This window comes from Thalassophryne amazonica, chromosome 9, assembly GCF_902500255.1.
Source record: "Thalassophryne amazonica chromosome 9, fThaAma1.1, whole genome shotgun sequence".
NCBI lineage: Eukaryota > Metazoa > Chordata > Actinopteri > Batrachoidiformes > Batrachoididae > Thalassophryne > Thalassophryne amazonica.
Window position 1 is genome coordinate 57,541,570 of NC_047111.1, and position 25,793 is coordinate 57,567,362.

General features: G+C 40.1%; 1 protein-coding gene across 2 annotated transcripts in view; it reads left to right on the plus strand.

Moving 5' to 3' along the window:
* The window catches only part of LOC117517173 (fibroblast growth factor 13-like), a 74,315-nt gene that overhangs the window by 29,137 nt on the left and 19,385 nt on the right, over positions 1-25,793 (plus strand). For both annotated transcript variants that reach the window (XM_034178101.1, XM_034178100.1), the window contains exon 3: positions 20,210-20,313. In XM_034178101.1, the coding sequence (XP_034033992.1) occupies positions 20,210-20,313 (104 nt within the window). The remainder of the gene's footprint in view (positions 1-20,209; positions 20,314-25,793) is intronic.

Below are 25,793 nucleotides of genomic sequence, written 5' to 3' on the forward strand. Positions count from 1 at the left end.
CCAAGACGACTTGTCGCTTAAAACATCATTTGGATCATAGATCTATGATGTATTTCAAAAAACACAAATTTTTAATTGAATGCCAGTATACACTTAGTTGCTTACATAACTGTCAGAGTGCAAAATATTAAAGATTTGAACAACGAATTTTCATTTTATTTATGGACATATGTGCATTTTGTAACGCGTTTTCCTTTGAATCACCATTTTAAATGGCAGTTTTCACCATTTATCCATTCATATGTTCCACATCATATTGTAAATAAAATACCCCATTTTGTAGTAAATTATCCACTTGCTCACCAGATTTCAGACATCCTCTCACACTTTTGCATTAAATGTTGCCAAGTTGCGAGACATTCTTCTGGATCGCCTCCAAAATTGATTCACTTATTTCCCTGAACTTTATCGATATGCTCACTAAATCTCTTTGAAATCCATTCATTGCTTTTTGAGTTATCCTGCTAACAGACAGACAGACAAACAAACAAACCGAAAGACAAATGCTGATAAAAACATTGCCTCCTTAGCAGAGGTAATTCAATAAAATATTAAAGCAAACAGCTCTTTACTGTAGCGCACTAATTCATTAATTTTGCAGCCAGCTTTGTTTAGACAAGCCAAGATGGATAATGAACATTTCCATATCAATGAACAAGTCTTGGATTTCCTTTACATCAATCGTTGAGAAATACAGACAGTATTGTACTGTGTGGTAAATCTGTCTGGAGATGGCAGTTCTCAAAAACATGGATCACTACTATGCAAGATAGAGAATAGTGAGGGAAGCCACAAAGACACCCATCACAATTATGTAGGCATTACAGGCTTCTGTAGTTGTAATTGGAGAGTTTGTTCCACAGGGGAATTTTGTATGTTGCATTACCAGTCACAGTGTCATGATGGGATGTTGTAGAGAAACACTTTCATATAAGGAAATGGATCAAATTGAGGCAAACTGGCTGAAATTCCACATGTTCTTTTCAGAACATCCACAAATTTGTAGTTTTAAGAAGATCCATAATTCCCTGTTGCAGAAGTCAATAAAAACTTCAGAGTTGTCATGAGAGTCTTGGTGGCTTCCCTCACTAGTTTCTTTCTTGCATAGTCACTCAGATTTTGAGAAAGCCTAGCGTTTGTGTTTCTTATTAATTTATTTGAATGAAGTCCAAGACATATTCAGTGATTTCAAAATATTTATGTATCCATCCTCTGACTTGTCTAAAGAAAACTGGGTGTAAAAGCAATGATTTAAAAGTGATCATTTTAGGAATTCTTATACAGAGAAGCCATCATTATTGTTTTTTTTATTATTGGCACAATGGAATTAAAATGTCTAAAAGCTCAAGGGTGTGTAGACTTTCTATATCCACTGTATGCTCTTTAAAGTAAATTTCAAATGTCTACGACGTCATTTTAATTCACATAAACCAACAAAAGATGTGGTTGAGATAGAGGATGTCCTCCTTTAGGTGGCGCTATTCTCTTTCACTTTCTCAGTATGTTGGACTTTCATCCTCCGGTTTCTCAAATTCACTTGATTCTGGTGGCTGGGTGAAGTTGTTTGACAAGAAAATAATCACTTTTTAATCATGCGAGTATGCCACAGCAAGCAGTAAAAGTAAGTCCCTTCGGCTGCTCCCTTGTTTGCACTTGGGGTCGCCACAGCAAATCCAAGGTGGATCTGCTTGTTGAATTGGCACAAGTTTTTTACGCTGGATGCCCTTCCTGACGCAACTCCACATTACATGGAGAAATGTGGCAGGGGTGGGATTTGAACCCAGAACCTTCTGAACTGAAACCAAGCACATTAACCACTTGGCCACCACCCCTGCTCTGCCACAGCAAGCAGAATCATGAAAAAAATAAGCACGTTGTGTTAGTGGGGTGAATGTGCTTGCTTGATCCCAGAGCAGTGCATAAACAACATCTCACCAAGGCTGTAGAGACTGGGGGCGGGTGGCAGTATAGGACAAAATAAAACAGAGAATGATGGTGGTAGTTAGAATCTGGGCCTGAAAACTGGATTTATGATGGCACATGTTAAATTTCTGGTGGGGTACGGGGGCTGTTAAAGTTCTTTGAGGGCGAAGCCCCATTAGTTCCATTCTAGAGCTGCTGATGACCTCAACACTTCGGCTCTTTAATAAAAATATCTTTCTCAGAGAAAGGCAGTGTTTTCATATCATTTTGGCCAAGTCAGCTGTTCTGATTTTAATAACACTCGGGACAAAAAAATTATCAATTTCATTAACGTAACACATGAAGCAGCATACGTACTGCAGGGCTAGTTTCATATTTGCACTTTAGCGCTAATGTCTACATCAGTGCAGCGGATATCTGAAAAAAATGTTTCAAATGGTGATGCAAGCACTAAATTTGGCACAAATACATTACCCTTTTGAAAAGGCAGGGTGTCCACTTGAATTTTCTATCGGTAGCCAGGTAGGGGCCAATTGAAGAATTACACAGGGGTAAAAATTAAAAGATGCTCCAATCATATTGAAAACTATACCACATTATTTGTCTACTTACATAGATTCCAAAAAGGTATAGTTTGGACTATCTGTGACTGAATGTTCGGGAGTTATGGGGTGAAAACAGCAAGAATGGCGACAAAGGTGAATTTCAGTTTGTACAGGGGTCAAAAGTTAAAGTTGCTCTAATTATGGAAAAAAAAATGCAAATTATTGGTTGAGTTAACAGGGTTTTAAAAAGGAATAGTTTGCACCATGTGTCATGCTTAGTTATCATGTTACTGGTAATAAATGTCACATGTCATAGAATCCAATGGACATTGACATTGTTTGACCTTTACTTTGGAGACCAAACACTCAAGATAGTCAAAACTATTCCATTTATTATTTATATTAATTCTATTAGCTCAACCAATAATTTGCACTACTTTTTACTAAAAAAATTTACTTTTACTTTTTACTAAAACTTTTTACTAAAATTGGAGCAACTTTAACTTTTGACTCCTGTACAAACTGAAATTGACCTTTGTCACCATTTTTGCTATTTTGACCCCATAACTCCATAGATTTCAGTCATAGATAGTCCAAACTATACCTTTTTGGACTCTTTGTGATCAGACAAATAATATGGAATACATTTCAATATGATTGGAGCATTTGTATATTTTAACCCCTGTATAATTCTTCAATTGACCCCTACCTGGCTGCCTATTGAAAATTCAAGTGGACACTTTGCTTTTTCAAGATAGTAATGTCTAAGGAGTATTTGTGCCAAATTTGGTGCTTTCATCACCACTTGAAGGATTCCTCTGTAAATATTCTCTTATCTGCTGCACTGCATATTCCCGTTAGATTCCAGTTCGATTTCAGATATAAATCGGGAAGCAAACGACGTCTGAAGCTGGAAAAAAGGGTGGAGTTGAAGCTGGGAGTGACCTTGCCACTGGTGACACCTATTCTTGAGATGGAGAATTTCGCTGCCTGCTTGCCACACTGTTGCAGTGAGCTTTAGGATAACAGATCAGGCACAGATCTCCATCAGTGTTTGGTACAAGTCTAATAATAGAGAAGCTTGACTCTTCGACTGGACTGGGTTGCTTGATGCGAGGACGTTTCGCTTCAAATCGCAGAAGCTTCCTCAGCTAAAATTCTTGCTCTGGTGGTCTGACTTCTGTCTTGACTCTTGTAAAGAAGAATAATCAAGAAGTCACAAAAGCTGGAGTTTTAAACCTAACCAGACCCCTCCTACCGAGAGGCAGACTGCTGTAGGCTAGTGACTAAACAATAGCTCTAATTAGCACTTATTGTGCTCTAGTTAGCACCCTCCTAATGACAGGGCAGCTGTCCCTCCTAATGATGGGACGGACCCTCTCCTGATGGCTCCCTTGACGACTCTGCTGATGACGTGAATGACTCATTACCATGAACAACAGACTGAAACTGCTTTGACCTGAGTACCCCATTGTAAACAGGGGATAAAGCATGTCTCAGACCCAGTCCCCGGTTAAGGCTGGGTTTCAAACGCTGGACAAAGTGCAGAAGAAGTGCAGAAGTCCCAAAGAACAAAGAGACCAGATAGACAGGAGACGGAGACAAGAAGAAGATGAGTGTCTCTCCCTTATTTAGCAGGAGTAGGGGAAAAACTACAGAGGATCTTCAGACAGCACAAAATCCCAGTTTACTTTAAACCAGTTAACACCTTGAGACAGAAATTAGTTCACCCTAAGGACAGGATCCCTAGTTACAAACAGAGCAATGTAGTGTATTCTATCAGATGTCAGGAAAACTGTAACGAACACTACATAGGTGAGACTAAGCAACCTTTACACAAAAGGCTATACCAGCACCGCAGAGAGGGCGCCAGTGGACCTCAGTCTGCAGTTCATCTCCACCTTAAAGACACTAACCACACGTTTGAGGACAAGGAAGTTAAAATATTAGCCAGAGAGAAGAAATGGTTTGAGAGAGGGGTCAAGGAGGCATTCTTTGTGAAACGTTTGAAACCCAGCCTTAACCGGGGAGGGGGTCTGAGACACGCTTTATCCCCTGTTTACAATGGGGTACTCAGGTCAAAGCAGTTTCAGTCTGTTGTTCATGGTAATGAGTCATTCACGTCATCAGCAGAGTCGTCAAGGGAGCCATCAGGAGAGGGTCCGTCCCATCATTAGGAGGGACAGCTGCCCTGTCATTAGGAGGGTGCTAACTAGAGCACAATAAGTGCTAATTAGAGCTATTGTTTAGTCACTAGCCTATAGCAGTCTGCCTCTCGGTAGGAGGGGTCTGGTTAGGTTTAAAACTCCAGCTTTTGTGACTTCTTGATTATTCTTCTCTACAAGAGTCAAGACAGAAGTCAGACCACCAGAGCAAGAATTTTAGCTGAGGAAGCTTCTGCGATTTGAAGCGAAACGTCCTCGCGTCAAGCAACCCAGTCCAGTCGAAGATTCAAGCTTCTCTACTATGGAAACCACCTGGACAACTGAGAGCCTACACAGATACAAGTCTAATGCTATCAGCTTGCAGCAGGGTTCCCGGGACGCTGCAGATGGCCCGGTTAAATTGCCACGAGCTTGCTGTTGACCTGGCTGGGTCCTCAATTACTTCAAAATTTTGAACAGTTCAAAAGTTTGTTGCAGATTGTCACGCTAATCCAAGATAGTGTCCAGCGCAATTCAGGATGACCATGTATTCTTGCACATAAGTTGCTACGGGGCTTGCGATTATCCTGTGACTTTTCCGTTTTGCTTTTTTTCTAGTGGGAACCCAACCGGATGCATGTGAGCAGGACATTTTACACTGTGCCTGAACAGACATTTTTAGAAAAAAAAAAAAAACAGTCTCAAAACATTCTGGCATTCAGTGGCGATGATGCCATTGATGCTAAACATTACACATTTTTCTTTTCTTCTCTGTCAAACAAGCAAAAGTGACCTTGGTGGCCACCAGGATCCTGTGATGAGCAACAAGTCTTCATAATCATTGCCTTTTAAAGCAATATATAAAAGAATAACAGCAAACTATGTTAAAATTTGTCATCGTGGCTCAAAATTGGAGGCTGACTGGTGCTCACCCGGATTTGTCAGAATCCAAAAGTTCAGAGCTGATTATGTAGAAGTGTTTACGGAGTTACTTATGGAAAATTTGTAACTCTGTTACAGGACCTTTAGACTTCACATGTTGAGATTTTCTGTCAGATTCAGTCTCTTAGCCTGGATGTTGATGGCTTTTCAGCATCAGAGTTGCGTTAATTATTCCAATAACGAGCCCAGATTCCTTCATTTTTTGTTGCACCCCTTGCTGTGAAATGGCTTCACGCCCTGAAAACTGCATAAAAAATTGTTCCTCTAAGCTAACAAGGGAGGAAAATAATGTTTCTCATGACACTGTGCTCCACTCAGGTCCAAAAGTATTTGGACAGTGATGTAGTCTGTCTAATTTTGTATCTGCAACATTGAAATGAAGCCATCAAGATGTGCTAAAAGGGCAGACCAGACCGTCAGGTTTAATTCAAGAGGTTTAGCAAAATTATCATATCAATTATTTAGGAATTTCAGCAATTTATATACACAGTCCTGCCATTTTCAGAGGTCATAAGTAATTGGACAAGTGAGATATTAGGATTGTTTTGAATACAAATGATTGCTTTTACAGCCACTTTTCTTTAGGCCAGTCAGGGGATGGATACATGAACATTTCCATGTCACTGAATATATCTTGGACTGCATATACAGTAGTGTTCAGAATAATAGTAGTGCTATGTGACTAAAAAGATTAATCCAGGTTTTGAGTATATTTCTTATTGTTACATGGGAAACAAGGTACCAGTAAATTCAGTAGATTCTCACAAATCCAACAAGACCAAGCATTCATGATACGCACACTCTTAAGGCTATGAAATTGGGCTATTAGTAAAAAAAGTAGAAAAGGGGGTGTTCACAATAATAGTAGCATCTCCTGTTGACGCTACAAACTCAAAACTATTATGTTCAAACTGCTTTTTTAGCAATCCTGTGAATCACTAAACTAGTATTTAGTTGTATAACCACAGTTTTTCATGATTTCTTCACGTCTGCGAGGCATTAATTTTGTTTGTTTGGAACCAAGATTTTGCTTGTTTACTACAACCCCTGGCAAAAATTATGGAATCACCAGCCTCGGAGGATGTTCATTCAGTTGTTTAATTTTGTAGAAAAAAAGCAGATCACCGACATGACACAAAACTAAAGTCATTTCAAATGGCAACTTTCTGGCTTTAAGAAACACTATAAGAAATCAGGAAAAAAAAATTGTAGCAGTCAGTAACGGTTACTTTTTTAGACCAAGCAGAGGGAAAAAAATATGGACTCACTCAATTCTGAGGAAAAAATTATGGAATCACCCTGTAAACTTTCATCTCCAAAACTAACACCTGCATCAAATCAGATCTGCTCGTTAGTCTGCATCTAAAAAGGAGTGATCACACCTTGGAGAGCTGTTGCACCAAGTGGACTGACATGAATCATGGCTCCAACACGAAAGATGTCAATTGAAACAAAGGAGAGGATTATCAAACTCTTAAAAGAGGGTAAATCATCACACAATGTTGCAAAAGATGTTGGTTGTTCACAGTCAGCTGTGTCTAAACTCTGGACCAAATACAAACAACATGGGAAGGTTGTTAAAGGCAAACATACTGGTAGACCAAGGAAGACATCAAAGCGTCAAGACAGAAAACTTAAAGCAATATGTCTCAAAAATCGAAAATGCACAACAAAACAAATGAGGAATGAATGGGAGGAAACTGGAGTCAACGTCTGTGACCAAACTGTAAGAAACCACCTAAAGGAAATGGGATTTACATACAGAAAAGCTAAACGAAAGCCATCATTAACACCTAAACAGAAAAAAACAAGCTTACAATGGGCTAAGGAAAAGCAATCGTGGACTGTGGATGACTGGATGAAAGTCATATTCAGTGATGAATCTCGAATCTGCATTGGGTAAGGTGATGATGTTGGAACTTTTGCTTGGTGCCATTCCAATGAGATTTATAAAGATGAGTCATTGATGATATGGGGCTGCATGTCAGGTAAAGGCACTGGGGAGATGGCTGTCATTACATCATCAACAAATGCACAAGTTTACGTTGATATTTTGGACACTTTTCTTATCCCATCAATTGAAAGGATGTTTGGGGATGATGAAATCATTTTTCAAGATGATAATGCATCTTGCCATAGAGCAAAAACTGTGAAAACATTTCTTGCAAAAAGACACATAGGGTCAATGTCATGGCCTGCAAATAGTCCAGATCTTAATCCAATTGAAAATCTTTGGTGGAAGTTGAAGAAAATGGTCCATGACAAGGCTCCAACCTGCAAAGCTGATCTGGCAACAGCAATCAGAGAAAGGTGGAGCCAGATTGATGAAGAGTACTGTTTGTCACTCATTAAGTCCATGCCTCAGAGACTGCAAGCTGTTATAAAAGCCAGAGGTGGTGCAACAAAATACTAGTGATGTGTTGGAGCGTTTTTTTCATTGTTTTTCATGATTCCATAATTTTTTCCTCAGAATTGAGTGATTCCATATTTTTTCCCTCTGCTTGGTCTAAAAAAGTAACCGTTACTGACTGCCACAATTTTTTTTCCCGGATTTCTTATAGTGTTTCTTAAAGCCAGAAAGTTGCCATTTGAAATGACTTTAGTTTTGTGTCATGTCTGTGATCTGCTTTTTTTCTACAAAATTAAACAACTAAATGAACATCCTCCGAGGCCGGTGATTCCATAATTTTTGCCAGGGGTTGTAGTGTGCTTGGGGTCATTGTCTTGTTGAATCACCCATTTCAAGGGCATGTCCTCTTCAGCATAAGGCAACATGACCTCTTCAAGTATACTCAACAAAAATATAAACGCAACACTTTTGGTTTTGCTCCCATTTTGTATGAGATGAACTCAAAGATCTAAAACTTTTTCCACATACACAATATCACCATTTCCCTCAAATATTGTTCACAAACCAGTTGAAATCTGTGATAGTGAGCACTTCTCCTTTGCTGAGATAATCCATCCCACCTCACAGGTGTGCCATACCAAGATGCTGATTAGACACCATGATTAGTGCACAGGTGTGCCTTAGACTGCCCACAATAAAAGGCCACTCTGAAAGGTGCAGTTTTGTTTTATTGGGGGGGGATACCAGTCAGTATCTGGTGTGACCACCATTTGCCTCATGCAGTGCAACACATCTCCTTCGCATCATCTGTGAAGAGAACACCTCTCCAACGTGCCAAACGCCAATGAATGTGAGCATTTGCCCACTCAGGTCGGTTACGACGACGAACTGGAGTCAGGTCGAGACCCCGATGAGGATGACGAGCATGCAGATGAGCTTCCCTGAGACGTTTCTGACAGTTTGTGCAGAAATTCTTTGGTTATGCAAACCGATTGTTTCAGCAGCTGTCCGAGTGGCTGGTCTCAGACGATCTTGGAGGTGAACATGCTGGATGTGGAGGTCCTGGGCTGGTGTGGTTACACGTGGTCTGCGGTTGTGAGGCTGGTTGGATGTACTGCCAAATTCTCTGAAACGACTTTGGAGACGGCTTATGGTAGAGACATGAACATTCAATACACGAGCAACAGCTCTGATTGACATTCCTGCTGTCAGCATGCCAACTGCACGCTCCCTCAAATCTTGCGACATCTGTGGCATTGTGCTGTGTGATAAAACTGCACCTTTCAGAGTGGCCTTTTATTGTGGGCAGTCTAAGGCACACCTGTGCACTAATCATGGTGTCTAATCAGCATCTTGATATGGCACACCTCTGAGGTGGGATGGATTATCTCAGCAAAGGAGAAGTGCTCACTATCACAGATTTAGACTGGTTTGTGAACAATATTTGAGGGAAATGGTGATATTGTGTATGTGGAAAAAGTTTTAGATCTTTGAGTTCATCTCATACAAAATGGGAGCAAAACCAAAAGTGTTGCGTTTATATTTTTGTTGAGTGTATTTTGACATATCCAAACTGATCCATGATACCTGGTATGCGATATATAGGCCCAACACCATAGTAGGAGAAACATGCCCATATCATGATACTTGCACCAAATCAAAATCAAATCAAATCAATTTTATTTATATAGCGCCAAATCACAACAAACAGTTGCCCCAAGGCGCTTTATATTGTAAGGCAAGGCCATACAATAATTACGGAAAAACCCCAACGGTCAAAACGACCCCCTGTGAGCAAGCACTTGGCGACAGTGGGAAGGAAAAACTCCCTTTTAACAGGAAGAAACCTCCAGCAGAACCAGGCCCAGGGAGAGGCAGTCTTCTGCTGGGACTGGTTGGGGCTGAGGGAGAGAACCAGGAAAAAGACATGCTGTGGAGGGGAGCAGAGATCAATCACTAATGATTAAAAGCAGAGTGATGCATACAGAGCAAAAAGAGAAAGAAACACTCAGTGCATCATGGGAACCCCCCAGCAGTCTAAGTCTATAGCAGCATAACTAAGGGATGGTTCAGGGTCACCTGATCCAGCCCTAACTATAAGCTTTAGCAAAAAGGAAAGTTTTAAGCCTAATCTTAAAAATAGAGAGGGTGTCTGTCTCCCTGATCCGAATTGGCCGAATTGGGAGCTGGTTCCACAGGAGAGGAGCCTGAAAGCTGAAGGCTCTGCCTCCCATTTTACTCTTACAAACCCTAGGAACTACAAGTAAGCCTGCAGTCTGAGAGTGAAGCGCTCTATTGGGGTGATATGGTACTATGAGGTCCCTAAGATAAGATGGGACCTGATTATTCAAAACCTTATAAGTAAGAAGAAGAATTTTAAATTCTATTCTAGAATTAACAGGAAGCCAATGAAGAGAGACCAATATGGGTGAGATATGCTCTCTCCTCCACCATGCTTCACTGTCTTCACTGTGAACTGTGGCTTGAATTCAGAGTTTGGGGGTCGTCTCACAAACTGTCTGCGGCCCTTGGACCCAAAAAGAACAATTTTACTCTCATCAGTCCACAAAATATTCCTCCATTTCTCTTTAGGCCAGTTGATGTGTTCTTTGGCAAATTGTAACCTCTTATGCACATGTCTTTTATTTAACAGAGGAACTTTGTGGGGGATTCTTGCAAATAAATTAGTTTCACACAGGCGTCTTCTAACTGTCACAGCACTTACAGGTAACTGGTAAGACTGTCTTTGATCATCCTGGAGCTGATCAATGGGTGAGCCTTTGCCTTTCTGGTTATTCTTCTATCCATGTTGATGGTTGTTTTCTGTTTTCTTCCACGCGTCTCTGGTTTTTTGTCCATTTTAAGTCATTGGAGATCATTGTAGATGAACAGCCTATAATTTTTTGCACCTGCGTACAAGTTTTCCCCTCGCCAATCAACTTTTTAATCAAACTACGCTGTTCTTCTGAACAATGTCTTGAACGTCCCATTTTCCTCAGGCTTTCAAAGAGAAAAGCATGTTCAACAGGTGCTGGCTTCATCCTTAAATAGGGGACACCTGATTCACACCTGTTTGTTCCACAAAATTGATGAACTCACTGACTGAATGCCACACTACTATTATTGTGAACACCCCCTGTAGTTATACAACTAAATACTAGTTTAGTGATTCACAGGATTGCTAAAAAAGCAGTTTGAACATAATAGTTTTGAGTTTGTAGCGTCAACAGCAGATGCTACTATTATTGTGAACACCCCCTTTTCTACTTTTTTTACTAATAGCCCAATTTCATAGCCTTAAGAGTGTCATATCATGAATGCTTGGTCTTGTTGGATTTGTGAGAATCTACTGAATCTACTGGTACCTTGTTTCCCATGTAACAATAAGAAATATACTCAAAACCTGGATTAATCTTTTTAGTCACATAGCACTATTCTGAACACTACTGTATGTCAATCACTAAGAAGTATAAACGGTTCTTTCAGTTTTTCCCTTTTTGCTTGGGGTCACCATAGGAGATCCAATATCTGTATGTAGGAGGCATTTCTCAAAAAGTGAGTGACTGTGCAAGTAGACCAGTGAGGGAAACCACCAAGACTCTTATGACAAATCTGAACACGTTAGAGACATCTCAGGCTGGTGATGGAGAAACTTTGCAGAGTGCAACTTTTGCCTGTTGCATCACAGGGTCTCCAGCTTGATGGTGGAGTCGAACAGTGAGGAATTTCCAAAAAAAGATGATGGCACATGGGAGACTTTTTCTTAGATTTAATGTATTGTCTTGTCAATCTCTGCTCCATTCCACCATGAAGCTCTGTAAGTGGTGGTGCAACCACAGACTGTAAATATACTGGATAAAGAGTGTGTGACATCAGCCATAGGTTTTCTATAGAGACCCACAACAGTCGATTTGACCCCCACGTCTGGCAGTCGCCATGTTGGCAGCACTGACTCTGGCTATGTCATGATGAAAACATAAATGGATAAAGAGGTGGAGCTTGGATGACTCCAATATGTGACAAAAGAAGCTTGAAAATGTTCATATCTTCAACTCCAAACAAGCTAAGTTGACAGGCTAACCTCAATTCAGGTGTTTATTAAATCATATTTTTTGGGACTACGCAGTGGTTCTCATAATAGTATGGTTTGGTGTGCACATTAAAAGTTATGAGCCGTTTATTCTCTCACTATTCAAGCGTTAACGCAACATAACGGATGAGCCTGCTGACATCTGCTAAAAGTGCTAATGCTATTAGCATGCAGCATTAAATAAAACAAAATTTCACTCAGTGTGACTGTTGTAGCAGGGACGTATTAGATGATCCATTAGGACGTTTCACCACACAACAAACCATATTATTCTAGGCATTTGTAATAAAATGCTGAAAATTTCAGACAGCCCTCCACAACAGCTAGTGACCACATCTACTGGGTTCTGAGCTGCCAATGCTATGAGATTTGAAAGCCAACTCAAAGTGACCACACCCCAAATTATATATAAATGTATGGCTTTAAATGTCTTAAACTAAGAAGTTAGAAAAAAATCAACCCCCCCACCCCATATAGTTGTCTTGGAGGGCAGCAGTACTGGTTAGTACTTGGATGGGAGACCTCTTTGGAACACCAGGGGCTGTGTGTGTTTCTCCAGGTAAAACTGACGTAGCCTCAGGAAGGGCATCCGGTGTAAAACTTGTGCCAAATACCAATGTGGATCTGACTGTATTCGTCGTGGCCACCCTGGGAACTTTCCACTAGTCGTAGGGTCCACTAGTCCTAGTATTAATGAGAGCTTGATGAAGTTGTTTTTACATTTATGGTAGGCTATATGTTGTGCTAAAGTAGGTAAGTAATGTTACAAAAGTGTGACAATGAAAAAAAACATTTAATTATGGTGAATTACTGTTATATAACGGCTGAGTGGATTCTTGTCATTTGATTGGTGCTTTGTATGTCACATGATATGGATTAATTCATCCCATTTGTGTTGCATTGCATTCAGAGTGCGGCTTGGTTCCATTTACAGTGCAAATTTGGTTCCATACATTCGGTACCATTGCACTCTCATGTGCACACACGTCGGTGAAAGCTGGAACATTCCAGCTTTCACCTCATGAAATATTCATACCATTGAACTCATAAACATTCGTTACTTGTATATTATTTGTTGATTTTCAATTCAACAGATTTATAGACAACAGCACAATTAATGGTGATTAATGGTGTATGTCAGCAGAATCATATGTTTAATTTTTGTAAATTGAACAACTGGATCTGGTTTGTTAGCTATTTGAAAGTATTACATTTATTTGTGAACTTTAAAATCACTTTGGGGTTGTAATATACACCATCAAATGAAATAAAGAGGTTAGGACCAGTGAACCCTCCCCGGCGACAAAACAACAGTTGTCTTGGAGGAGGAAACTACAGAGTCCAAAACTGGGGTTTTGTTTTGTTTTGTTTTTAGTATCAGGCTATATAAACATGTTTCTTTCTTCATGCTTCTTCTCAACCCATTGAAGCTCTCCACTTGGATGTAACAGGCAAAAGTTACAGCGCAAAGTTCAAAAGCCAGCATCTGTGATGGTATGGGGGTGTGTTAGTGCCCATGACATGGGCAACTTACACATCTGTGATGGCACCATCAATGCTGAAAGGTACATCCAGGTTTTGGAGCAACACATGCTGCCATTCAAGCAACGTCTTTTTCAGGGATGTCCCTGCTTATTTCAGCAAGACAATGCCAAGCCACATTCTGCACGTGTTACAACAGCGTGGCTTCGTAGTAAAAGAGTGCGGGTACTAGACTGGCCTGCCTGCAGTCCAGATCTGCCGCCCATTGAAAATGTGTGGCGCATTATGAAGCAAAAAATACAACGATGGAGACCCCGGACTGTTGAACAACTGAAGACGTACATCAAGCAAGAATGGGAAAGAATTCCACCTACAAAGCTTCAACAATTAGTGTCCTCAGTTCCCAAATGCTTATTGAGTGTTGTTAGAAGGAAAGGTGATGTAACACAGTGGTAAACATACCACTGTCCCAGCTTTTTTGAAACGTGTTGCAGGTATCCATTTCAAAATGAGCAAATATTTGCACAAAAAGAATAAAGTTTATCAGTTTGAAGAGGATTTGCAAATCATTGTATTCTGTTTTTATTTACATTTTACACAACGTCCCAACTTCATTGGAATTGGGGTTGTATGTTGTTAGCATATTTCGATCGTTTCATTTCAACTCCATCGTGGTGGTGTACAGAGACAAAACTGCAAAAATCGTGTTATGTGTCTCAATACTTATAGACTGGACTGCATATTATTTATTCTTCATTTATTAATTTAATTTTGAAACATGAACTTCACTGGGTGACAAATGAAAGTTTCTAGCATTTAAATTTAATAGACTGGAGTTATCTGCCTGTGACCGTTTAAATTGAATTTCGTCCAGCTCAGTGACTCTAAACCATACAGACGCCACTGCATGAGACAGACATGCTGGTCTTCCATCTGTATGAAAAACTGCATATAGTATGCACAGGACAGGGGGTGTTCAAATCACAGGACTTAACATGGAGAGCACCATTGGACAGTCTCTCGGTCTCTGTCTCATGTGCACAGCCTGCAGCGTGTGATTGATACGCCTAATTCAGTTCTGCTCTCCTGCTTCAGACAGCAATCTTCTTCATGCTTGTCCACAGCCGGTGTTGCCAGCATCACACATTTGTCTTAGCTGCTTTTCAGGCCACCAGCGGCCGCATGAAAGGTCAAAATCCTGCCAACAAAAGGTGTGCACACACAGTAATGAGGAGGTTACATGTTGTAAACACAATGTGAACACATGAAGCCAGTCTCCTGTATCTGGATAATTAAAGCATGTGTCAATATGCCCACAGTCAATTATGTTACTGCTGCAGAGGTTTTATTGTGTAAACAGGAATAATTGTTTACCATGCGCGTAATTGTGCAGTAATTTTTTAATACCAACTAATATGTGTTTGATGACATATTGTTGCTACTTTACATTATCTTGTGCAAAATATGTTATTTTCCTCTTACCCTTCATTTTACACATCCTCAAAGTCCCACAGTTACTTGACTGTGTGTATTCTCCTGCCACAAGCAAACTTTAGGATTCAAACATCTCATTTCAGACTTCACTGACGTACAGTGGATGTAAAATTTCAACACCCCTCTTTGGGCTTTTACACATTTTAATTTATTTGGGCCACTTCTAGAAAAAAGTAATTCAGGTATCTAGCAAGGTGGCTTAGTGGTTAGCACTGTTCCCTCACAGAAAGAAGGTCATAGGATCATTTCCCATCTGTGGCCTTTCTGTGTGGTGTTGCATGTTCTCCTCGTGTTTGTGTGGGTTCCCTCCGGGTGCTCCAGCTTCCACCCACATCCAAAGACATGCAGGTTCGATGGATTGGAAACTTTAAATTGTCCATAGGTGTGCGTGTGAGTGTGATTGTTTGAAAATCTTTAATGTCCCCGGAGGGCAATTTGGTGTGCAGCAAAATTTCAAAAGCAGACAATAAAATCTCATGGCACACGTGATAATACAGATCAATACATACATAGTCATCACAAAGTGCAGTATATTGTTCCCAACAAGTTCACCTACAGCCTATTAAGGAATCTAATGGCAGATGGGACAAAGGATTTTAAATATCTATTTGATTTGACCTGACAATGGACTAAATACCTCCTCTTAGATGGGAGGAGTCAAAACTCTGCATGAAGAGGATGGAGAGGATTGGCCAAAATGGCCCTTGCCCTCTGAGTGGCTCTGGTTTGATAAACATCAAATTCACTCAGGCTAGTGCCAGTTGTTTTTTTTTTTTGGCAGAGTTTGACCACATTCTTCATCCTGCTCTTATTTTTTATGCTGAGGCTCCCAAACCAACAAATCATTGCAAATGTTAAAACAAACTCAATAAAAGATGAGTAAAACAGTTTAAGACACTTCTTATCGACATTAAAAGACCTCAGTTTCCTCAAATAAAACAGCCTCTGATTTACTTTCCTGCAGATGGCATCTGAGTTGGTCTCAAAAGACAGTTTGTCATCCAGGATGATGCCTAAGTACTTGTAATAATGACTAACTATGTCCACAGCTGTACCTTTGACAAGGGTTTGGGCTGCGACAGGTGGTTCCTTACGAAAATCAATTATCATGTCTTTTGTTTTTGACAGGTTAAGTTGCAAATAAGAATCGTCACACCATCTAACAAAATAGTCAAAGACTGGCCCGTGGCCTACCTCATGGTCCTGCAGAAGGCCAACAATCACAGAGTCATCAGCAAATTTTATAATGAACCTCGACTCGAACAGTCGTTCGTGTAAAGCATGAACAATAGAGGTGACAAAACGCATCCCTGGAGCGAGCCTGTGGAACACAACAGAGTCTCGGACAGGGTTTCATTAACACAAGTTCCCTGAGGCCTAGTTGTCAGAAAATCAACTAACCAGCATATAGTTCCCAAATCAACACTGGGTATTTCTGAAAGCCTATGAGCAATGACAAAAGGCTGCATACAGTTGAAGGCTGATGAAAAATCTGCCAAACAAAGACATATGTGTGTTTTCCTGCTTCGAGGTGAGGAGTTTAAAGCAGACTACGTATTTCTATGTATATTAATTATTGATTGAATACAGTGTTTTCTCCTGGAAATATAATGATATCCGCTAAAATTTCATTCTGAAACTGCTTCATTAGTCCGCACACCAGTATATATGAATGTTAAATGGAAAATGATGAACATAATGTAACATAAACATAGTGCGTTCAACATCTGGTGGAGCTACGACAGCAATTCACCCACAGATGGACCAGGTCAGTCAAATCAGTTTAATTTAAACATTTATTTGTGATTCAGGCCATGCAGATTGGACTGATAAATGATGAAATGAATATGCAAATCAATGATGTTTTATATTTCATTTTGATGTGAAAGAAATGATTGAAAATACATTGGATGTATTCTTTATGATTGGTTAAAGTTTCACTACTTTTTAAAAAATAATTCACCATGCTATCAACTGGTAATAAAAAAAAAAAGGTCTGTTAACTGTCGTTAGTATGATCATTTGTACCTGCTCCGCTAAGCCTATAAATAATAACAGCACAACATAATAGTTATTTATTGGCCTGTCGAAAACCCACAACTAATGAATAAATCAAATAAATGCCTGCATCGATCTTGTACTCACACTCTCATTAAGTTGGCAGTGAAATCTGAATGTTGACACAGCATTAGCTCCGTCTACAGCGCACACTAACGTTCATATTTCACTCCAAGCACTACTCTAGTTTTATCCCTCTTGGAATCGCCTTCTTTCATTTTTTTATTACATGATCTTGGACTTTTCTGCATCATTATAGAGATTTCAGTTTGTTTTTAGTGTTTTAGTATTTTTTTTTTTCATTTATATCGCACCAAATCACAACAACAAAGTTGCCTCAAGGTGCTTTACACAAGTAAGGTCTAACCGTACCAACCCCTAGACTAGAGCAAGCACACAGACGACAGTGGTAAAGAAAAACTCCTTCTGATGATTTGAGGAAGAAACCTCAAGCAGACCAGACTCAAAGGGGTGACCCTCTGCTTGGGCCATGCTACCAACACAATTGACAATACAATTATACAGGAAAGTTTGGGAGTTCCTGCTGGTGTCTAGGACAGGAGGCTGGCTGGGGAGGGGAGGTGGGGAGTTTGGGTCCACAGATCCCATCTATGTAATGACCATTACAGAAGAAGACACTCACTCCCACTTCTGGATTGAGCCACATCATCCAGAGAAAAAAACAGAATCAGGCACCATGTACCCGAGGCCATGAAGTCCTGTTTGTTCCTTGAGCCACAACCACTGAGCTTATAGGATGTGGTGTGACACACCCACTCTTTCGCTTGGAGAACTATGGAGATGCCCGCTTACTGAAAGAAGAGGGTATGCCAAGCCACAGTTCCTTTCATTTACCATTTAAAATATTTTGTTTTCAACCTGTTTCAGTGATCAAGCAACATAACCTGGTTTAAAGAGCACCCGTGAGATATGCGCTGATACGCACTGCGCAGGATCAACATAACAAGTTTGCATAATTCAAAATGTAAAAATACATGTATTTTGCACAGTTTGTCTTTGTATGCTTGCATGATTAAAAATGGAATGCTTCCTTGGCAAATAACTCCATTCAGGATCCACAACCTGGTGAAAGTGAGAACCAGGAGAACAACAGTCCAACATTAACCCTCTCGGGCAGACGCCGTCGTATACGACGGCTAAGACCAAGCTTTACTAAATTATAAATAACTTTTTAATGATATGAGATAGAAACTTACTTTCTTTGCTGAAAAGTTAACTCTGCGGACTTTTGAGCCAGCCATCGGCCATCTTTGTACTCCTCATAGAAGCTGTGTGATGACGTACGCAATGTGAGCGTCCAATCAGAATTGGTTCACCGTCACATGGTTTTCCAAAATCCAATCGTAGGACAGATTTACCTCACGCGAAAAGCCAAAGATCGTTTTCAGGAGTGATATGTTACTAGTTGGCCCGTTTGAATAGGCCCCGGGTGCTCTAATGAGTACATACTATTGGGCTCCAAATGTGCCCTGCGCCATTACGCACAGCGATCACTGAAAGCACACGGAGCAGACGGAAAGCCTCTGATGACAATCTCACGTGCTCAAACAAAGAATGTGTAACTATCATGATTGCTCCACTAGTTTGCATGTGAATGTTACCCGATAACTCTGTTGCTTTTACCATGAAGACAAAAAAACGCATAGACCATTTTGTATATATTGTTCAAAATGTGCATTTGTGTTTATTGTTTGAACTTTTCTGTTGTCCACTCTTTCACACAAGACCTCAAATTACCTTTATAAAGTGTCAAAACAGTTGTTTATTATAGTTTGCTGTGTGTTTTGAATAAATGTGTGTGGAAAATTATTTTTCGCTTTACTTTTTCCTTCCTTATTTTTGATTATAAACCTTTATTACACATAAAACACAACAAAAGCATATATATTCTGAAAGCACAGGTTGTCCTGAAAAAAAGAGACATAAAACTTGATTGTGGGATGCAGGGAGAGCTGTTAACAGCAATAATAAAACATTTATGCCAGGCGAGTGAACTGTCCAAAAAATGCCCTCGGACCCCAGAGGGTTAAGAAGCATGAAGCAGAACAGCGCCCTCTAAAGGGGAGCAGCCTCTATTGTGGTTGTGTCATTAGCTGCTGGCTGTGTTGCTTTTATATTATTCTGGATGTAAGGTTTTCTACATTTTCTAAATGCGTGTCCTGTCAAGAGGGTGATTGTAACCATCATCCCAGTATCTCTGTGAATTAACAACATGTGTCTAGTAGGCACTTGAGGTTTAGTACTTTGTTTTCGGACGTCTCCGTAGCTGTTTGTTGCGAATGCCATATACTTTGAAACCGGTCACGGAAGTGCACAAAGTAATTCCAGTGGATCAACGGATTTTCACGAACAGCCTAAATCTCAATTGTAATGATTTTCTTGCGACATGTCCTTTAATAAGTTTTTCCAGCTAATATCAAGCTATATTTAACCAGTAAAAAAGAAAGACAATGGATTTCAAATCATCCAAGCAATGGAATAAGATTGTTTTCCTTATTTTAACACAGAGGCTAATCTTAAAATGTCTAGTTCTAAGGCATATTTTGATTATTCACTGTCTAGACATTTTGCAATGCACAGTTTTTGCAGTGTAACGTCACTGTGTGTGAATGAGTGAATGTGAGGCATCACTGTGACAAACTTTGAGCATTAAATAGCTATATAAATGCATTAAATTCAAATCACTTTGTCATTGGCTGACCCTCAGTTATTCTGCCAAGTTTGGTCCAACTCAGATCTAAAGTCTGTGAGTTATATTGAAATATGGCAGGTCGGACGCATGGACCGAAAACCATACCACTAAAATACCACCATACCACTGCACGTTTGTAAGAAACATAAACTCTGACTTTTTGCATCTCGTGTTCAGATTTGTCTGCACACACCCAAATGTTTACCAAACCTTGCTTTTCTGCATCAGTTTTTGACTGTTGGTGATTCCTCCTCATTTTGTCTCATTCTTAACATCAGGAGGTAGATCATCAGGGAAATTCATTTGCCGTCGCACCTCAACGAGTTTGTAAAATAGCTTTTGTGTGGAAGAACGGAGGGGTGGGGGGTAGGGAGCATCATCACACCTGAGGCAATTTTGATATCGATGAGGACTTCTCCTGTTTTCGCCTGTTGGTTTGTTGTGCTCATGGCGTGTGTTTGCCCACAGCTGTGTTCAACCTGATCCCGGTGGGTCTTCGTGTCGTGGCTATCCAGGGCGTGCAGACCAAACTCTACCTGGCCATGAACAATGAAGGCTTCCTCTACACCTCTGTAAGTCCTCACACACACTTTATCATCCCAGGTTTCCTCTACCTTAGGTAATAAAGCAGCAGCTTTCAGAGGGGATAACTCTTCCATTATCATCCCATCTGCGTCAATACGTTTGCTGACGTATCGGCCCGTGAGGAGGCTGCCGCTGGGCGTTATAATTCACAGCCTGAGCCTCGCTTATCTGTCTGCTGTTATTGTGGTTTCTCAGGATTGATTTCAGATCATCCTCCCTGCCTCCCTTTTTATCTTCTTTCAGCCATACTTTGATAAAAAGATTATTTTGTGTTACACAAGGCTACTGATATATGTTTGACAGTTTTTCATCTCATGGCAAACAAACACATGCGACAACATGCTGTTATGTAGAAGTTTGGAGAAAAGTGTTTAGGGTGTATACAAATCAATTTTTATACTTTGGAAGAAAGCAATGTAAGGCGTCAGTAGGCCGCTGCAAACCGTGCACGCTCTGCACACTGACATATTGTTCATAGAAAGAAAGAAAAAAAATTCAAAAATGTGTTTTCTGGGCTGTGAGGTCATTTTATGACTTCAGTTACACCAAATGATGACAAATTATTTGCTGATCAGTGTAAGGTTTTGATCCGTATGCTTTAGATTCTTCTAACTGTGATGGTTGTGGGGATATTGTGAGTAAGGTGGTTTGTTTTTGGCGATATGACTTCTTTGTGACTTCATCATGATGTCACTCATACCTTCTTCTGTTTTCTGCTGCCTCTAATAAAGGTCACCACAGCAGTCATCCATCATTTTGTGTTGTTCACGTTTCCTGTTGTTCACCGTAATGTGCAAGTTCCTGTCCTGATTTATGTGAACATCCCAGTCCAGAAAAGGCATACAGTTATACTTCTCATCCTCTGCTTTGAACTTGTGATGTTGTTACCCATCGAGTTGATGGGTTCAGTGGAAGCTTGCACTTCCTGGGTTTTGATTTTGACATGTCATCCAGACATCTGAACCAGTGGCTTGCTGTACCATATTTTCCGAAGTATAAATCACATTTTTTTTTAGTAGTTATTACTTTATTAGGTCCTGCGACTTGTACTCCAGTATGACTCATATGCTGAAAAATAACATATGCTTTATTGATACGAGCTTCGCCGCTCACTCTATGGTAGACGAAGGCACAAACTGGAAATGGCACAAAAAATCTCCCCAGCGTTGCCATAAAAAGCCGTAAAAAGCCACAAACCAATGGTAGACGAACATAGACATTATAAAGAGGAGTAGACGCCGCATTGGTTGCTGAAGCGCAAGAAATGCGGCCACCATCTTGGACCGGTCACCGTAGTGATTGTGTCACAAGGCACAGTGAAGGTTTGCTTTTATAATCTTATTTTCTTTTTAATCTCTCTAACAAAGCTCCCCCAGAAGCTGAAAGGTTTTAGCCATGCTCATGCTCAACCGAAGCATTTACTCAAAAAAAAAGTCTGAAGGACCTAAAATGACATGTTGAGATCCTGAAGAGCTTCGCTCATCATGTCCGCAGCATATACATATTATTAATAAAAATTAATTATTAACTGAGCGCAAGGTCTGTATGGGAGAATATCAGACCGGGGTGTAAGTACGCACTGAGTGTTAATGAGGTCCGTGCAAAAAACACTGAGGTCCGACATTCCTGTATAGATGGAGAAAGTGAGGTTAATAATTCGTTTATTATATGGGTATTATATATAAACACACAAACGTATGGTATCGCCTGCTGATGGCTCGTAGTCAGACCTGTTCACTTCATCTCCGTCAAGAACTTGTTAGCAGATGGTCCGGTCGTTAGCTGTGTGTTTTTTCTGATGCTGTTCAGATATTTATGGAGTATGTTCATGTCCAACTTGGTTTTTCTAATTGTGTTTTTAGCTTTCTGCTTTGTAACGAATGCGATACGCGTTCCGGACCAATAGTCATGGTAGCATGGAAATCAGCCAATCAGAGCATGTGTAGCATCGCAGCCATATAATAATAATACAACAACATGCTTTTTTTGTATGCATTTTCAGAGGCCCTTTATCACTTTTTACTGAGATACACAACACGTAACGCATACATAAAAAGTTGGCTCACTTTAACTTTTGTCGTGTTGGCGCTGCTCTCCAAATTCAGCAGTGCGTCCTCATCAAGTTGGCTGCTTTAGCTGCTGTTCATTGTCATACTATCCATGAGAAAATCATCCGGAATATCTATATTGGGACCAAAGCACACTTATTGCCTTTTCATCTGTTCCTCTGCGGACAGTTTTTTTTTCCCTCTGCGGACAGTTCTTGGGCTGCACGCTATGACGTCATTTGTTTACGCATAGCGGGCGGGTATAGCCAGGTAGTGTTGACGTAAATCTATGCTCCCGGCCTAGCAACGACTCTGTAAAGTGATAATAATATGAATTATTATGACAATTTATATAGAACATTCTCAGGAATCAAAGCACTGAACAAAATAATCTGTAACAATCAATAAATTAATGCCAATATTAAAAATGACAGTACAAAAATGCACATAAATCCTAACTTAAAGAAGTGATAACACCAAAAAAAGGTTGACATATGGGTTTTTCCTCTTCAAAAGGCATTTTTTAAATTGGTGCAATTTATACTTCAGTGTGATTTATACTCCAGGAGATATGGTAGTTCCTCTGAAGGAGCACAGTTGGCCATGGTGGCACATATTGGTGAATCCATAGTGCATCCATGTTTCTGTCTGTAGAACTCCTCATTATACTGTAAGAAAGTGGTGTTCAGAGTAGACGGAGGTCCTGGGTTGGTAATCTGGTCTGGGTTGTGTTTGGTTCTGGTGTGGAGGTGGCTATGGAGATTCAAAGTCAAACTAGGCAGTCTTAAGATATCTTGCTGACTTTCATGCAAACAGAGTTACATAGAGCTCAAGGGATCACAAGCACGTACGCCTCTGATGGCATCACAAATGAAATAAATACAATTCTAGTCTCTACTTCTACTGATCTCAGTTCTCTCAGTGTGGTCCTTTACTGACATAGCAACAGTGAAAATGCATCAAAAACCTCCTTTACACAGAAAGCGAGCGCGGTGAAGACAGTACAGTAAATCCAAGTATTTTGTGAGATGTTAAAAATCAGTATTGGCTCAACTCATTCTCCAGAGACTGCTTGGTGGGTGGCGTAGATGTACCAGCGAAATGAAACAACAAAAATAACACCTCATACAGCACTTTGAACAACACTACAACAACCAAAAGATGAAAACAAACACAGGAAATGGAAAATCCACCAGATTTAATAACATGCACATGGCCGAAGCCTGGGTTTTGCACCACACAGTTCATATCCCGTCCTTATAATCGCTTTCTGTTATCTGACATCCTGATGTCTTCTCACCTGATATTAAGCACCAACAACAATGCGACTATATTTGCACACACATTTTGGAAATGGTACAGGATATTTGTGTGTGTGTGTGTAGAAATGTGTGAACATGCTTCACTTTTAAAAATGTGCATTTTCTTGATCTCCTGCAATTAATAAGAAAATTATTTTTTAAGTCGGGGTTTACAGTAATTTTATTACTAAATGATGATTGGCAGCTGTCTGCATTGCCATGCTTTTAATGCACAAATGAAGTTTCTGACTTTGAGCATTTCAAATTTGATGTTTCTCACTGATAAGAAAGTAAAGTTTTTATTCAAATATTTGTGGGGAGGGGGTGCCTAAGTTTTTTGCACAACACTGCATATTACTATACTCAGCCTGAAAGAACGAAATGCATCCTTTTTTGGTGTGTGTGTGTGAGTCAAAATGTCGAGCTTGCTGGTGTGTGAACCAAAATATAGCAGGTTTGTGACTTTTCCACGAGTGATTTACATATACAGTTATAATGCACACACAGCTGCTTGTCACATTCAAAGGTTTAACAACTGAAACTCCAGTCCAGCAGACAGATAACCAACATTTTGGCAACAAACAGAGGAGGTCAAGATAATGTCTAGAAATGACTGTGATAATGTGGTCAAAAGGACAGCAGATGGTTGATTGTGAGTCTGTTGATGGCTGAGAGACAAATGCATCTTACTTACACACTCACTGGCCACTTCATTAGGTACAACTGTCCAACTGCTCATTAATGTAAATATCTAAGCCAAATCACGTAGCAGATACTCAATGCATAAGGTCATGCAGACATAGCCATGAGGCTCTGCTGACATCCAAACCAAGCTGCAGAATGGGGAAGAAAAGTGATGGCATGAGCTTTTGGGGGAGGTTTTTTTTAACCCTGCACATCAGTGAAGCAGCGAGTAGGGTATTTTTCACACTAGTGTGTGTGTGTGTGTGTGTGTGTTTACAGTATGCTCATGAAACGTGTGAGGGTGTGATAAAGAGGAAGATAACTCAAAAGTGGCTTTTCCTTCAAACGTGGTTGGCAGTACTACTTAGATAGATATCTGGAGATGATAGTTTGTTCAAAGATCAAGATCAATAAAAATGTGATCCAAAAAACACCTTGTTTTGTATATTTCAACAACCAAGAAGCCCAGATGGGTGAGATGAAGCATATATTGATCAGCAAAATATTTCTGATTGGTTGGTTTGACTGGTTTTATAGTGAAGTCACACAAACGTTGTATGATGAAGTCATACATCGTCAAAAACACAACTACAGACACATGTATATTTACTGGGACATTTCTACACACCACAACATAAATGTTGTGGTGTGTAGATCGGTTCAGGTATGCATCAGCCCTCTGGTGACCTTCATTTTTTGTGTGAGATGGGCTTGTTTGATTCTTTCAGAAATGGCTGAATGACTGGGATTTTAACCCACAACCATATCTCAGGTCGACAGAGGATGATCTGAAAAAGAACCTCAACCTTTAAAAAGAACCTTAGCAGTTTCCTGCTAAGTGCAAACAACATGGTATTGGGTGTAATGATGAGGTTTGATGCTATGAAATCAACATTATAGCAAGAAGCCTGCCTTCAATATGCAACCTCCTAAGGCATGAAGCAAAGGTCATAAAGTATTCTTTAATGGAGAACCCAGCACAGCTCAAGTCCTGGAATATATCTAAGTGTCAAAAGGAGGTTTTCCTGAGCCTAACACAGGATGGCCAGGTGTAATAAAACTGCCCCCTACCAGGATTTCCCAGCTCTATGGAAGAGGTCTATTATAATACCAGTGCCCAAAAAGCCCTGTGCTACAGAAAACAATGACTTTCGCCCTGTAGCCTTGACCCCAATTATTGCCAAATGTTTTGAAAGATTTGTTTTGTCACTGCTTAAAACAGAAGTACAGCCCATGTTAGATGCATGTCAGTTTGCCTATAAGCATGAGCGTAGCACTGAGGATGCCATTCTATGCATGTTGCACCTTGTTTCTAAGCATCTGGAAGGCACAAAAACTTATGTTCGCACTTTATTTATTGATTTTAGCTCAGCTTTTAATACTGTGCAACTCCACCTACTTTTTAGGAAATTGAAGGACATGAATGTTAATGTA